General features: G+C 40.7%; 2 protein-coding genes across 3 annotated transcripts; both read left to right on the top strand.

The window, feature by feature from the left end:
* The first annotated feature begins 3,330 nt into the window (after window positions 1-3,330).
* On the top strand, window positions 3,331-7,148 carry hyal2a (hyaluronidase 2a). 2 transcript variants are annotated; one of them, XM_068595184.1, is made up of 5 exons: window positions 3,331-3,591; window positions 4,128-4,339; window positions 4,460-5,103; window positions 5,692-5,781; window positions 6,674-7,148. In XM_068595184.1, the coding sequence occupies exons 2-5, from the start codon at window positions 4,171-4,173 to the stop codon at window positions 7,064-7,066; spliced, it is 1,296 nt and encodes a 431-aa protein (XP_068451285.1). In that variant the 5' UTR covers window positions 3,331-3,591; window positions 4,128-4,170; the 3' UTR covers window positions 7,067-7,148. The 2 variants fall into 2 exon arrangements, with proteins under 2 accessions (XP_068451285.1, XP_068451284.1); XM_068595183.1 differs by having other exon boundaries at window positions 3,332-3,591; window positions 4,128-5,103.
* Window positions 7,149-8,748: 1,600 nt separating this feature from the next.
* Window positions 8,749-12,744, top strand: hyal1 (hyaluronidase 1). Its single transcript, XM_068594521.1, has 4 exons — window positions 8,749-8,822; window positions 9,508-10,415; window positions 10,510-10,599; window positions 11,312-12,744. The coding sequence occupies exons 2-4, from the start codon at window positions 9,510-9,512 to the stop codon at window positions 11,636-11,638; spliced, it is 1,323 nt and encodes a 440-aa protein (XP_068450622.1). The 5' UTR covers window positions 8,749-8,822; window positions 9,508-9,509; the 3' UTR covers window positions 11,639-12,744.
* Window positions 12,745-14,302: the final 1,558 nt, after the last annotated feature.

The following is a 14,302-nucleotide window of genomic DNA, read 5'->3' as shown; positions in this document are numbered from 1 at the left end:
AGTGGAATACCATTATGCATTTTAGAGCCTTATAGTTATTTTAGCTACTTTTCCTCACAAATGAGGTGTTGTGGATCTTGTTTTTGTTCTGTGCAATCAGAGGAAACAAGGTAGTAAACCTTTATTAAGGTCAAACCCAAGACATTCCATACATCCCAGTTTACCAATTTGCACGATTACCCAAATACATCGCAATGCATTTAGTGTTTGGGACCTAAAGTGAAGGTGACAGGGTGTGCTTCCAGTTTCCTAGCCATTGTGTTTCGCTTCCTGGCAGTCTCAAAGTTCTGCTGATGTAACGTTCAGGAGGCAGAGGTCAAAGGCAAGCTGACAGGAGAGGGAAACCAAAGCCACTCCCTTGTTCCTTTCCCTGCCCTCTTCATTCATAGGAGTTGTTCATGCTCTACATTTTCCTTAAACAGAGATAGAGAGAGAGAGTAACTGATGACTTGGTGAGGTGAGTCAGCAAAGCTCGGAAAACAAACGGCGGAACGGGCTGGGACACAGGAAAGCATCTCACTTCCAGGCTGTGACCTCACCCCACAATCATGTGCTCAGGGATCCTTCAGCTCACGGGTATCCGCAAAGAATAAGTCTGATGTCCGCACATTTAGATTTCTTTCTTCCGACTTACAAAAGTATGAAAACTAGTGGTTGTGTTTGGTTATTTACATGCCAATGCGCGGCCACTACCCCTTTTTTCTCCCATGGTTATCATCCCTCACGTCTAACCCCAGCTCTGCAGCGTCCTATCTACTGTACTTGGCAACAGGATGGAATGTGATACTTGGTTACTTCACTGAGCCATTGCCAGTGGCTGTCATCGCACGCCTTCAGGCAGCAGGGACATCTGCATACCAGATGCCCTGTGCCCACTGTCTGAAGTGTGCTCGGAAAATTAGTGGAAAAACATTCAAATGACTTCACTTAAGTAGCAACACAAAAATGTTAAAGAAGCATGTTGAGTAACAAAAGCTGTATTCAGAATTGTACTTTTGAATTATCGAAAAATTGACCCATTATCAATAACTATCTTTAATGTATTTCAATGGTGTAATTAGGTACATTAATTCAAGCATATTTCCTGATGTTTATTAAGTGTGGCTTCAGCCGACTTCATGTTCTCCTGCGGGCTTTTTATGTATTTTTCTTCTTATTTCCCAAAACTTTGGACCGCTACTCCTCCACAGCGTAGCCAGCACATGCGTCAAAATACATCAAAACATGCGGCTTGCATGAGAATCGTGAGCTATGACTTTTCTAAGAGATTCGCCCGGCCGCTTTCCCAAAAAATGCTAAAAAACTGTGAAAAATTGTCACATTCACTTGCATGGGGTCTTGCCGTGAAGAGACCAAAAAAATCTTAAAATCTTCTTCAACTTTAAAAGCTTACAGGTTCTGCATACATTCAGTTAAAGACACCATTTAACTTTTGAAATGTTGACAAAACCTTCAACAATTTTTCTATAATTTCAGATTCTTAAAAATATTTTATACTGTTTTAACTGTCTGCGTTTTAGTTTTATGTTTTTTCCCCGCCTTTTCTCCCTTTAATATTGGTGTATATTAGGCCGCTCAGAGTGCATGATGTTGTACTAATGGTGCTTTCACACCGAACGCGTCAAAAATGTACGCGTTTTTTTTTCGACGCGCGTCGAGAAATAGTGTGTTCACACCAAAAGCAGCAAGACTAATTGCGGCGCCACGAAGGGGGCGAGGCTTATCTCCGCCGCTTTTCTCCTTGATAAGAGCGATCTTTTCCACTATACACCATAGATGTATAGTTCTTCTTTATTGAATATAATCATGTTTTATGAGTTAAGATAGTTTCCATAGTGTTGCATAAATTAAAACACTTAGTATAGTCATGTTTTATGAGTTAAGATAGTTTCTATAGTGTTGCATTAATTAAAACACTTAGTATAGTCATGTTTTATGAGTTAAAATGTTTCAATATTATTGCATATATACGCTTTGACATATTCCTGTTTCTATAAGGGGAAATGTTTTCTATCACAAGTGCATTGATGTGTTATAATACATTTCTATTTTATATGACAAGTAAGTAGTTTATTTCCTTAAATCCACAGTCCAGTCTGCCTCCAATCAGTCTGCTGGCTCTCACTCAGTCCTTGATCACCATGACAACGAGAGCACACAGGTGAGCCAATCAGTTTAACACACAAACCAACTGAAGTCTTTGAGGAGAGACAAAAGCTATATATTGCGACGTCTTACGGCAGTAGTAGCGACACTTTCAAAATTTTCTAATTCGACTTTACTAGAGCCTCCATTTCAAAAGCACATGCACTTTTTACTCTATTATATTTATCTGAAAACTATGATTACGTTGCATATATATTTTCTAATGAAACCTATAATAAAATATCTTGTGTGTATATATAAATATATATAAATATATAAATATATATATATATATATATATATATATATATATATATATATATATATATATATATATATATATATATATATATCTCAAACAACAAAAGTGTTTAAACAGTATTTAAAAAGTAGCTCAAATGTGATACCATGCTCAGCTACAACCTTAAAAATGCTGTTGACACGTGAACTCTGCTGCATAATGATTACAGCCTTTTATTTTTTGAACGAGAGACATTACTTGTGATGGAGACTTTGTGTGGCATTGATAAATAAGTATACTATCTGTCTTCAGCTCAGGGTGGAGTCTACTGCAAAAAAATGTACAAAAGTAAATCACAAAATACATAAACAAAGAGTAAAAGTCTCTTAAATTAAACACGTTTTTTTAAAAATGCACATCATGACTTTGAGGACCAGTTCAGATAGTCTTGAAACCCATTTTTAATCATCTGCTTGTTATAAATAATGGGATTCGAGTGAACATGTGGCAACACTTAGTGTCTGTATGTCGTAGTATTCATAAGCTATATCTAACTATAACGTAGCGGAAAGGTCACGGGAACACAGTGGGCATTCGTGGGTATGCTCTCATTTTTAGGGATGTGGCTAATGGCCCGCTGTGACCTTCTAGGTCTTGACGTTACTCTTTACAGTATAGCTGTTTCACGGCGTCGGTGAAGAACTTCTTGGACAAATCTATTCGCGCCGCGGCGAGAAAAAAAAACCAACAAAAAACAGCACGATTAAATCACAGCGTTGGTTCACATAACTTTTACCTGCAGGTTATGTGTAGAGTTCAGGTTAGGAAGTATGTGGCTGAGGCGCAAGACATGCTAACGGAGTCGTCGGGACGTCCGGTTGGTTTCGCCACGCCCCCCCAGTCCCCCTTTTTTTGGACATGAATGGAACATCCTGAAAGTGGTTTGGCTCGCGGAGCAACCGAGATGCAACTGACAACATCGCAGGGGGGCAACCTCTCTTCACTTCGCCGACAGACAGCAGAAGTTGTATGATACCGACCTACTGCGGATGCCTTTATAAATTCACCTCGTCGTAGTTTTCTGACTTTAAAGTAATGTTCATTTTGAATTTGTCCAATTTCTTTTGAGGCGACACAAAAAAAAACGCCGCTTGAAGTCGCAGGCTTCTGTTTTTTTGGAATGCTTCCTCAGTTTTCTACCAAATGTAAGTTTGTCCAGCTGTTGGGAGACTGATTAACTTTGTTGTGGCTTTGGGGTCATTCATTGCTAAAAAATAATAATACCCAAACTGTACTTTAATTGAAGTCAGCTTATAACTATAAAAGAAAGAGTTCGGAGAGCATTAAGAATCCGCACACATAACTATGTAAATTGTGCTTCTTTTCGAAAACTAGCTCGATTTCAGTTTTCTCATAGTTTTTAAGGCTAGGTTTGAATATATATATATATATATTTTTAAATAGAGCATGACAGTAAACTTTCTCTCAGTTAATATACATTTAAGGCTCTAGTTCTCTGCACAAATAACTAATATGTTTTTAATGAATACAAACTAAAACATATCAATAGGTTCTTTCCATCATAGTTTGTGATTGAAGCATTGCTTTTTTTAAAGCATCACACAGACACTTAAAGCATTGCCAATAAAGATTTTAATTGGCCTAAGTAACTAACTTAATGAAGGAATGTACTTACTGCCACTTATTTGAACTAAATTTCCATTTCCTCTGAAACTTGTAGAGCACAGAGTGACAGTCCCATCTGTCAAATCACATCTGAAGACATGTTGTCCTGGACTCTGCTGCCTGACTGGAAAGTACTGCTGTGGATTGTGCTGCTATGGGACCACCTCTGTGCCTTCGGACTCAAACCCACGAGATGGCCACTGTATTCACAAAAGCCTACGGTCTTCGCTTGGAATGTCCCGACTGAGGACTGTAGCCCACGGCATGGTATTCGCTTTCAGCTGGACGTCTTCCAGATTGTGGCCTCTCCCGCTCAGGGCTTTGTAAAGCAGAACCTCACCATCTTCTACACTGACCGCTTAGGCTTGTACCCCTTCTTTAAATCAGATGGAACAGCGATTAACGGGGGGCTGCCGCAGGTGGCCAGTCTTGCCGAGCACCTGGATAAGCTGCCGGAGGGCGTGCTGAACTACATAAGGGATCCAGGGGCCAAGGGTCTGTCCGTTATTGACTGGGAGGAGTGGCGCCCACTCTGGATACGTAACTGGGCAGCCAAAGATGTGTACCGCAGACATTCTCGTGAGTTGGTGCGTCAGAAGCACCCTAAATGGGTTCTGAAGGAGGTGGAAAGAGTGGCCCAGCAGGAGTTTGAGATGTCTGCCAGGAAGTTCATGCTGGAGACGCTGAGGCACGCAAAGAACCTGAGGCCTAACCAGCTGTGGGGGTTCTACCTGTTCCCCGACTGCTACAACCACAACTACGTGAAGGACCCGGACATGTACACAGGCCGCTGTCCAGATGTGGAGATGGTCCGCAACGATCAGCTTAAATGGTTGTGGACTGAGAGCACGGCCCTCTACCCCTCCGTCTACTTGACCGCTAAACTGCGTTCCTCAGAAATTGGGCGTCAGTTTGTCAGGAACCGAGTGAAGGAGTCGATGCGTCTGGCGTCAACGGGCGATGGGTTGGCACGCCCTGTGTTTGTATACACCCGGCCCACCTACTCCAACTCCCTGGAACAGCTGACAGAGGTGACACAACTTTAGAAACATTGCCAGTCCTGAATATGGTTTCTCTTTTTTTTTTCTCTTTATATTATTACCGTTCTGGTGAAGTTTTAAAATGAGGAATGTGTTGCTGTGCAGGTTCGGTCATGTATGATAATGATTTCTGATAACTTTTAGGAAGCGGAGGATATGGACGTTTTGTTTTTCAGAGAAACTCCTAGTGACAATGTAGCTGTAACGTTCATCACACACTCACTCTCTTTGATCAGTGCACGCTGCATGGAGCTACAGCTCTGCTTTTCCTTATCGGATCTCACAGTCCTTTCCTGCTCTGGGAGCTAACAGACAGAGACCGTAAAACCTCTCATTTATGTTGAGTATGCAGGAAGGGAGTTCAAGTTGAAAATCTCGCTAACACCCTATGGACCATTTCCTTATGGAAGAATGAGCAGATAAGAGTTGGTGCTGCGCTTCATACACAGTAGCTTGTGGCCCTCTAACATCTTGACCCGGTTATAGTGATACTGAACAGTGTATTTTTCCTGTTGAGTCTTAGAAACATATGAGGTAAAATGTGATATGGCTTTAAAAGTGCTGTATTGTCTTTTACAGACTGACCTCGTCTTCACCATCGGGGAGTGTGTGGCTTTGGGAGCAGCTGGAATCATCATGTGGGGAGATGCAGCATATTCAAACAGCAGAGTAAGCATCATCCACATGCTAATTATACAACAAATACGTTACTCACTCTGACACGACTTACAGGTTTGACCATAAGTTGAGACTTTCCTGCTTCTGTCAGTTGTGTCATCTGGTAACTAAGAATTATTCCTTAGGGCTTCAGTTCAAAGGAAGTGTCTTGAGTCACATGGATGCTTTCAGATACACAGGCGATGTGTTCGTTTTTTTAGTCACATTTAGGCTGCGAGCTGATTATAAAACCCGCCAGTTATGAATAACCAGTTATTGGAGCATACCTTGCATTCACTCAAACTGAAGAAAATGAGACAAAATAGTTTTGGTTGATGTGATGAACGTGGTCCATACTTGGGTCTTTTAAATAGTTAAAATAATTACTCAAAGTAAATGACCAAACACTTAAAAATGTGCAAGGACATTTACATTAATTGGAAATGCATCTCTTCTACACTATTCAACTTTTTATGATAATATACCCATGTAAAGTTTTTCATCCGTGATTTACCAGGGTCATCCTCATCTATTATATATACATTTCCATCCATCTTTATTACACAGCGTCAAGTCACCGTCAGCTCAGAATAAAAACTCTGCTTGTACAACTGGTGTAAGTTCTCTTTTATATCAATGTATGAAGCTGTAACTGTGCACAGAGTTGGTATTAGCTGTCATGGATGGAACATAATCCCTGTAATTTTGGAGATTATATGTTAATCTAGATCGTGGTGCAGCTGCAGAACAGTTTACAAGTTTTTAAATAGGCAGGCTGCATATCGTCAGGATGGGTTTTGGCAACATTTCAGTAACTGTTTACATTTACTATCTTACTTGAAGAGAAAACTGGTTTCTTGACTTCAGGGAGTGGTGAATGTTTATTTTTTTTGTTCCTCTCCAGAAATCCTGCTCTGACATGGACTCGTATCTGCGGGATGTGGTGAGTCGATACCTCCTCAACGTCTCCACGGCAGCAGAGCTATGCAGCCAGACATTGTGTGGGTTCCACGGCCGCTGTCTGCGCCAAAATCCAGAGAGCAATGCTTACCTGCATCTGAACCCTGTCAGCCACACTATCAGCATACAGGGCAGAAATCAAAAGGTCGTCGGTAAGCTCGGCGAAGAAGAGAAGAGACTTTTTCAAACCCAGTTTCAGTGCCAGTGCTACAGCGGCTATCAGGGACAGGGCTGTGATCAGGCAGACCCGCGACACCAAAAAGGGGCGGCATCTCGCATCACGGTGTCACTACTGCAATGTCAAATCTTAATGATCATCTCTCTGCTCCTCTGTTAGCGCACCCGAAACACTGTAGATATGTTACGTTTTATATGTCTAAATACTGGAGTATACAAGATAAACACGTGGGAATTTCAAAGAGTGAGGAGTGTCCTTTGTTCTTCTTACAATCGCTGTAAAATGTGGATGACACAAATGAAATCGTAAAATAAATACTGTGGGAATTGCAAAGTTCTATTTGTTTAGAACTTTTAATCTTTTTTTAAACAATGGAGGGCTTGCTGGAAATGACCTTGTTTACATTTTGCTCTGTTTCCTCTCGATCACTGTTTCCCAACGTGTCAAATTCCATGTTTCTCATAGAGAGGATGTTTTGTGGGGGTGGGGTGTGAGGAGCAAGTTCTTGTCTGTCAGTAGGTGTGTGTGTGTGTAGTGAAAGTGGAATTGATGCATTTAAGTCTGGTAAAAGCACAATAGATGTTAAGTGCCTGATCTTTTTTCAACATGACCTCTGACATCTGATGTTTTTCTGGAGGCAATTACAATATGACAGAACATGACAATTAGTTTTCTCTTAAAACAGTCTTTTCTGTATTTCAGAAGTTATTTTACATCGGACTGTAAAAAGCAAATACTGAAACTTTGTATGATACTCAATTTCACTTACATGACTGCTTCTCGCTTTGTGGTGTTTTCTTAACTTTGGCTTTTGTCCAAGTAATTAAACTTATTTGTTATGTCCTTGTCTAATTTCTTTTCAGATGTACATTACACGTTGGTGAGGGAAGAGGAAAGGCAATTTTAATTATAGAGCACTGTTCATAAACAATATAACAAAGTGCTTTATATAGGCCAACAAATATATTAAACAAAATACTTTAAGAAACCTCAAATTGCATTCATAAGTCAATACAAACAAACAAAAGGACAAGCAAATACATAGTTTAAAATTAGGACAATAGGATGTGTGTATAATATACATAAACAATATTTTAAGCCCTGATTTAAATAAGAGTTTCATCAGACCTCAGGTATTGAGGAAGCTTGATATAAAGATATTGACCCAGGTGACCTAAGGGGTTTGGACGCTTCATAGTGTAAATCATAGGTTTATATATCATTTAGTGCTTTATAGACAAGCAATAGCCTTTAAAAATCCATCCTTGGCCTGGATTTGGTTTTCCGATAGAGTTATTTTGGCTTTGCTGTTAGAAGTCAATAAAAGACAAGCATCTGGACAATATATGTCATGTTGTCCACTAAGGGAGGCAAAGCCAGCTGGTCCTCAGGGAGGGACACATTTTGCAGGCTGCTGCATCATACCCCCTCCCCATGTAATTGTAGGTTGCTGTTAAGCCAAGAGTTATTTATACTACTTTTAAGAGTTAAGCAAGGCATACATTTAAATTGGCAGGAGGAAGAGTTCATTATGGCTTGCTTAACAGCTATTTAGAGTGGAGATATATTGTCCTTCCAGGTCAAGCCTCTTCAGTAAACTGTTTATGTTCAATTTATTATTATTATTTTTCTCCATTTTTTGTTTAAAAACTGAAAGCTTTTAATTTGCCTGTGACTTTAAATCGGTACTTCACAATGTTCTGCATAGCTCCTGTAACTGGCTGTCAGAGATCCTGTGCACACTTCTGATTGGCTGTTTGAAACAAAGTTTGCTCGCTTCTGATTGGTTGGTTGAAAGAGCTCACTTCTGTGCCTTCCCCTGAATGTATCATTCAGATCATGAGACTGCGGGTTGAGTTTACCTTCACGTCCAGATCACAAAGTAGTCTTGCGGAATACTCCGTTTGTTAAACAGGTAAGTTACTGTTTTTCATTCGGTCCAAAATCATGTCACACAACATTATCATTTATTGTTTTAGTTCCATGTAGCTGGGAAACCATGTTGGATTTTTAGACAAAGAAATAACATGTGAGGTTAAAAGCTGATTTTATAAGTGACTTGGAAAAAACGAAAGCAACTAATTTACTTCGAGTTGTTTTTTGTAATCTTACAAACATCAGTTGCCTCACAGCTTTAAAACACATTTTTTTTTATATTTAAAGTGAATAATTTTGCAATATCCTGTCAATATTTCTCAACACAGCTGAGGTACAATAGCAGTGATATTTAGGGAACATGAAAAAAGTGGAAGTCCGTGATACTAACCGCCCTTTGATTGGCTCATGGGATACAGGACCGTCCACCTTTTCTTCTTTTGTTCCTCAAATCACACCAAAGACCATGAACTGTAAAGGCACACAAAAAGTGACAGACAACAACAGTTAAGCTTTAGTAATATGTTATGACAGTCAATAGTAATTTTGTGTATAACATGTGAAGAGAAGTTTTTGACCAGAAATACTGTCAGCGGGGCATCGATGGATGTTTAATGTGAAGAAATGTGTTACTGATTTGACTGACATGAACAACAAAGTTACAGTTTCCAAAAAAGCTACTGTGTGTTTCTGTGCTACAGTGCTGTGTTTTCCTTTTTTTGCAGAGATGAGCTCTCTTTATTATGAGATGCTGCTTTTCTTGAACCTGATCAGCCTCGTTTCAGGGCTGCAGTTGGCAACATCCCCTCTTTCCCAGGTGCCTTTCCTTACTGTGTGGAACGCTCCTACCGCCAGCTGTCTCTCTCAATATGGCGTGGACCTAGACTTGGGCATGTTCAGCATCGTCCAGAACAAGAACCAGACCTTTATCGGCGAAAATATAACCATCTTTTATTCTGAAAAGCTCGGTCTGTATCCTTGGTACACCAGTCAGGCAGTCGCTATCAATGGCGGTGTGCCACAGAACGCCAGTCTTGATGAACACCTCAAAGTGGCCTCTGAAAATATTAGTGCCTGGATCCCTGACAGAGATTTTCACGGTCTGGCTGTGGTGGACTGGGAGAGCTGGAGACCTATATGGGAGAGAAACTGGGACAGTAAGCAGGTGTACTGGGTGGAATCCAGAGCACTGGTAAGTTCCAGGCATCCAGAATGGAGCCCTGCGCAGGTAAACGCTGCAGCACGAGCGGAGTTTGAGGAAGCTGGGAGGAAGTTCATGGAGAAAACACTGAAACTCGGGGAGCGAGAGAGACCAAATGGGCTGTGGGGTTATTATGGTTTTCCCAACTGCTACAACTCCTACAGCGACCAAAGCACAAACTACACGGGGGAGTGTCCCCCTGTGGAGTTAAAGAGGAACGACGAGCTGTCGTGGTTGTGGAACGTGTCCTCTGCTCTTTATCCTGACATCTACCTCAGCCTCAAGATGCGACACCTCGACAGAGAGGTGCTCCTCTACAGCCACCACCGCATCCTGGAGGCCATGAGAGCCGCAGCTCAGATGACTCGATCCACGCCTGTGTTCCCGTACGCTCGCATCGTTTACACGTACACGTTAGATTTCCTCTCTCAGGCAAGTGGCAGATGTTTGAACTCCGTGCCTGTTTGGGGTTGTCATGATTTGATTTGAATGTTCTGCGTAACATCTTGTTTTGTTTCTTCTGCAGGAGCACCTGGTCTACACCCTCGGAGAGAGTGCCGCTTTAGGGTCTGCCGGGGTGGTGCTTTGGGGCGACCATGCCTTCGCCAGGTCTCAGGTAGGCCAACAGTAACTTAGCTGTTACCGCGGTTGATTGGAGGGCTTTAAAAGGTGATCGGATCTTTACTTTTTGGTTCTGATACAGAAACCATGCACACTGTATGTTTCAATACCTGCTTACACGTTTTGTGTTCACGATGTATGTTTCTCATGTAAATCTCTATTAAGAAAGAGTATTTTGTAAAACCTGTTCTGGGAAAAAATATCGTGATGCTTGTTCATCGAGGGTAAATAGACAAAAAGAAATGACAAACATAAAAGTGCACTAGAGAAGATCTGTGGGAAATGTTTCAATTTTTATGGTGTGTGCGTTCTTAGTTAGACAATTTATATATAAGAACACCAACTTGATCCATTTTAGTAAATGCTATTGTACCAATATGTTTTTTGGAGTTTATTTTCAACTGTTTCTTTGAAACTTTTGAAACTGTGTATTACACTTTAGTGTTATCATGTGTTAAAATTGTTCAATACCCATCCAATGGCACATATATATGCACATTTTAAACATGGAACACTAATAGTTTAATTTATTCTATTTCTTTTAAAGCTAAATCATTTCCTAAAAGATGTTTTGTTGTAAGTCACATGATATCTCACTTTCTGGGAAATTAGTTTTATTTTGCTAATCGTGTTGACTTTTTGTCTTTAAGATGAGGCCTCAAGTGGAAGTGCTTCTTTGATGAGCCTTGCTTCGTTCCTTCTTTTAGGCCGTTTGTAATACTATCAAATCCTACATCGACGAGACTCTGGGTCCTTACCTGGTGAACGTGACAGCGGCGGCCGTTCTTTGCAGCCAGAGCATTTGTTCCTCTCGGGGAAGATGCCAGCGGAGGACCCCGACCTCAACGGCCTACCTCCACCTGGACCCTGCTGCGTGGAAAGTGGTGGCTGTGAAGAAACCAGACAGACGGAAGAACTACAGAGTATTCGGAAAGATGAGAGAAGCCGATGTAACGTTCATAAAGTCTGAGTTTCAGTGCAAGTGTTACGAAGGGTGGGCCGGTGAGAGCTGCTCCCAACCACGTCGGGCATAAAACTGTTGATGAGGGACTGTTGGTGTTTTCTTAATTAATATATTTCCTTGATTTAAATGGGAGATCATTTAGGTTAAATTCCCATTCAACAATGTAAGCAGACTAATCACATAATACTATAATAATTAAAGAATGTTGTATAATTACATAACGTGTGGGATCTTTTTAACATTAGAATTCTAGATATCAGCCTAAAACTGTAAGAGATTTCCCTCTCAAAGTATCTCAACTCAACATGTTGCTTACTGTTACTTCTATGATGTTTGTGTAACACCCTGAGTATTCTGTGTTTGTCTTCCCAGTGTTTCTTGATTGTTAATTCCTTTCACCTTGTGTGCTTTTCCCAGTGTGATTGTAAAGACCCGCCCTCATTGTTTCCACCTGTGCCTCGTTGCCTGCCTCCCCTGTGTATTTAGTCTGTGGCCCAATCCCAATCTCCATCCTTACGGACTCACAAACTTTGAGGAGTGCTCTCGCAAAGTCCTTGAGGGTTTAGGGGTGTCCCATTGTCCCATTGTGGAGTGCCTGAGGGCATTTCAAATGCATTGCAACGTGAGGTTAAACACGCAGTTCCCAATGGAAGAACGGAGACATAAAAAAAAAGAAGAAAAAGGTAAACGAAGAGGCTCGTGGGCATTTAGCCCGATAAAATACCTTTCTAACATCATGGAACATACAAACACATGAACTAGAGGAATGCAAAGAAAATATATACATTTTTTTCTATACATTCATCATACATTTTATTTTGACAAAAATGAGTGAATAAATACTATGAAATGACTTCTCATCTTGTGAGGACGTTTAAACCAGTGACTAAAAAGAATAAAATAAATACAGAATTGTACACAATATTTTTTAATCGTCACGTAGTCACGTGACGTTGCAACCAAGTGCTGTCCCAGTCATGGGCCCAATCCCAATCTCCACCCTAAACCGTCGAGCCCTGAACCCTCAGGGACTCACTGACGTCAGCTGCTAACTGGTTGAGTGTGAGAGTCTGTGAGGGCTTGAGCTGGTGTGAATATGAATGGGACAGCACTTTACTGCAACATCACGTGACTACATTAAAACTATTGTGTACAATTATGTATTTATTTTATTCTTTTTATTCACTGGTTTAAACGTCTTCCTCATAAGATGAGAAGTCATTTTATATTATTTATTCACTTGTTTTTGTCCAAATAAAACGTATGATAAATGTACAGAAAAATATATATATATTCTGTTTGCATTCCTCTAATTCATGTGTTCTTGTGTTCCATAATGTTGTAAAGGTATTTTATCAGCTAAATGCCTAAGTGCCTCTTTGTTTACCTTTTTTTTTTTTACATCTCCGTTCTCCCATTGGGAACTGTGTGTTAAACCTCACGTTGCAATGCATTGTGGGTAATTCCCTTAGGCAAAGTCAGCATCTAATGTTGACTTACGGAAAGGGTTCATAAACGGCTCAAAATGTCCGCCACAGAGCCCTCAGGCACTCCATGATGTAACACTGGGACACCCCTAAACCCTCAAGGACTTTGCGGGAGCGCGCCTCAAAGTCTGTGAGTCCGTAAGGGTGGAGATTGGGATTGGGCCTGTGTCTTCGCCTGGTCAGTTTCAGGATTGTCTTCTTTTGACACTAGAATCTGAGTTGAATGTGTGTACGTAGAGTCAGCTTTTAGGTCAACTTACGCAAGTGTGCTGTGGAAACTTTTTAATGTAGTCGCGTGATGTTGCAGTAAAGTGCTGTCCCATTCATATTCACACCAGCTCAAGCCCTCACAGTAGTAGTTGTTCGTTTTTGTGTTTGTGTTTGTTGTTCGTTTTTGTGTTTGTTTCCAGGACCAGTTTTTTCACATGTTTTGTAACTTTGTTTAGTAAAATAAATTTGATTTTGCCTAATCGTGACTCCTGTCGTCTCCTCTGCTCCTGAATCTTTGACCCGTCAAACCCAGTTGGGACAGTTTGAGCTTCACTGTGCAGAATGATGTGTGTGTGGGATTTGACACTAGAATCTGAGTTGAATGTGTGTACGTAGAGCAAGCTTTTAGGTCAACTTACACAAGTGTGCTGTGGAAACTTAAACCTCCAGTGCACAAACGCTGAAGCGACAACACAAGTTGCATATTTTTTTTCTTTTTTCTTTTAGTACATACTGCAGCTGCCCTTACAAAGTGCATACTGTTGCATACAGTTTGCATTCAGTTGGGACATACTACTTCATAACATGATGCCCTGTACTTTGACCCTCTTGCTGAAATATCTACTGCGCCAAAAATTGTGGCTCAGAATGTCCACAAGCTTGCTGGCTTGCAAAATGTGGACGGATGTAGCAGGATATCCTGGTGTTTCTGTCGTGCTGCATTGTATAGAATGTATACGGTACATTGGGACAGCCCCCCCAAAAAATGTTGGCAAACTAAATAGTATGGGTATTGTAACTCACAGTGAGAATGGACTTTACAGTAAAGAAGAAGACATCTTCTGTCCAGCAGTTAAACTTGTGAAATGACCAAATCTTTAATATTAATATTGTTGGGAGTTTAGTTATCAAGTAAACACAATTTACATTTTTTTGCAATCGCTCAACCACAATTTCTGGAATTAGATCCTTATTCTCTCTCTACACAACACCAAACACACACACACACACACACACACATATATATATATATATAT

Source organism: Clinocottus analis, unplaced genomic scaffold (assembly GCF_023055335.1).
Source record: "Clinocottus analis isolate CAN_PGR_092001 unplaced genomic scaffold, fCliAna1.0.p SCAF_3, whole genome shotgun sequence".
NCBI lineage: Eukaryota > Metazoa > Chordata > Actinopteri > Perciformes > Cottidae > Clinocottus > Clinocottus analis.
This window is presented reverse-complemented; position numbering and strand designations above follow the sequence as displayed.

What these genes read in the sequence shown, in the direction of transcription:
- hyal2a (XM_068595183.1), top strand. Translation starts at nt 4,171, where the DNA reads ATGTTGTCCTGGACTCTGCTGCCTGACTGGAAAGTACTGCTGTGGATT. An exon ending in CCCTGGAACAGCTGACAGAG is followed by an intron (nt 5,104 to 5,691) that starts GTGACACAACTT and finishes TGTCTTTTACAG; the next exon opens with ACTGACCTCGTCTTCACCAT. An exon ending in CAGCATATTCAAACAGCAGA is followed by an intron (nt 5,782 to 6,673) that starts GTAAGCATCATC and finishes GTTCCTCTCCAG; the next exon opens with AAATCCTGCTCTGACATGGA.
- hyal1 (XM_068594521.1), top strand. Translation starts at nt 9,510, where the DNA reads ATGAGCTCTCTTTATTATGAGATGCTGCTTTTCTTGAACCTGATCAGC. An exon ending in CGTTAGATTTCCTCTCTCAG is followed by an intron (nt 10,416 to 10,509) that starts GCAAGTGGCAGA and finishes TTTCTTCTGCAG; the next exon opens with GAGCACCTGGTCTACACCCT. An exon ending in ATGCCTTCGCCAGGTCTCAG is followed by an intron (nt 10,600 to 11,311) that starts GTAGGCCAACAG and finishes TCCTTCTTTTAG; the next exon opens with GCCGTTTGTAATACTATCAA.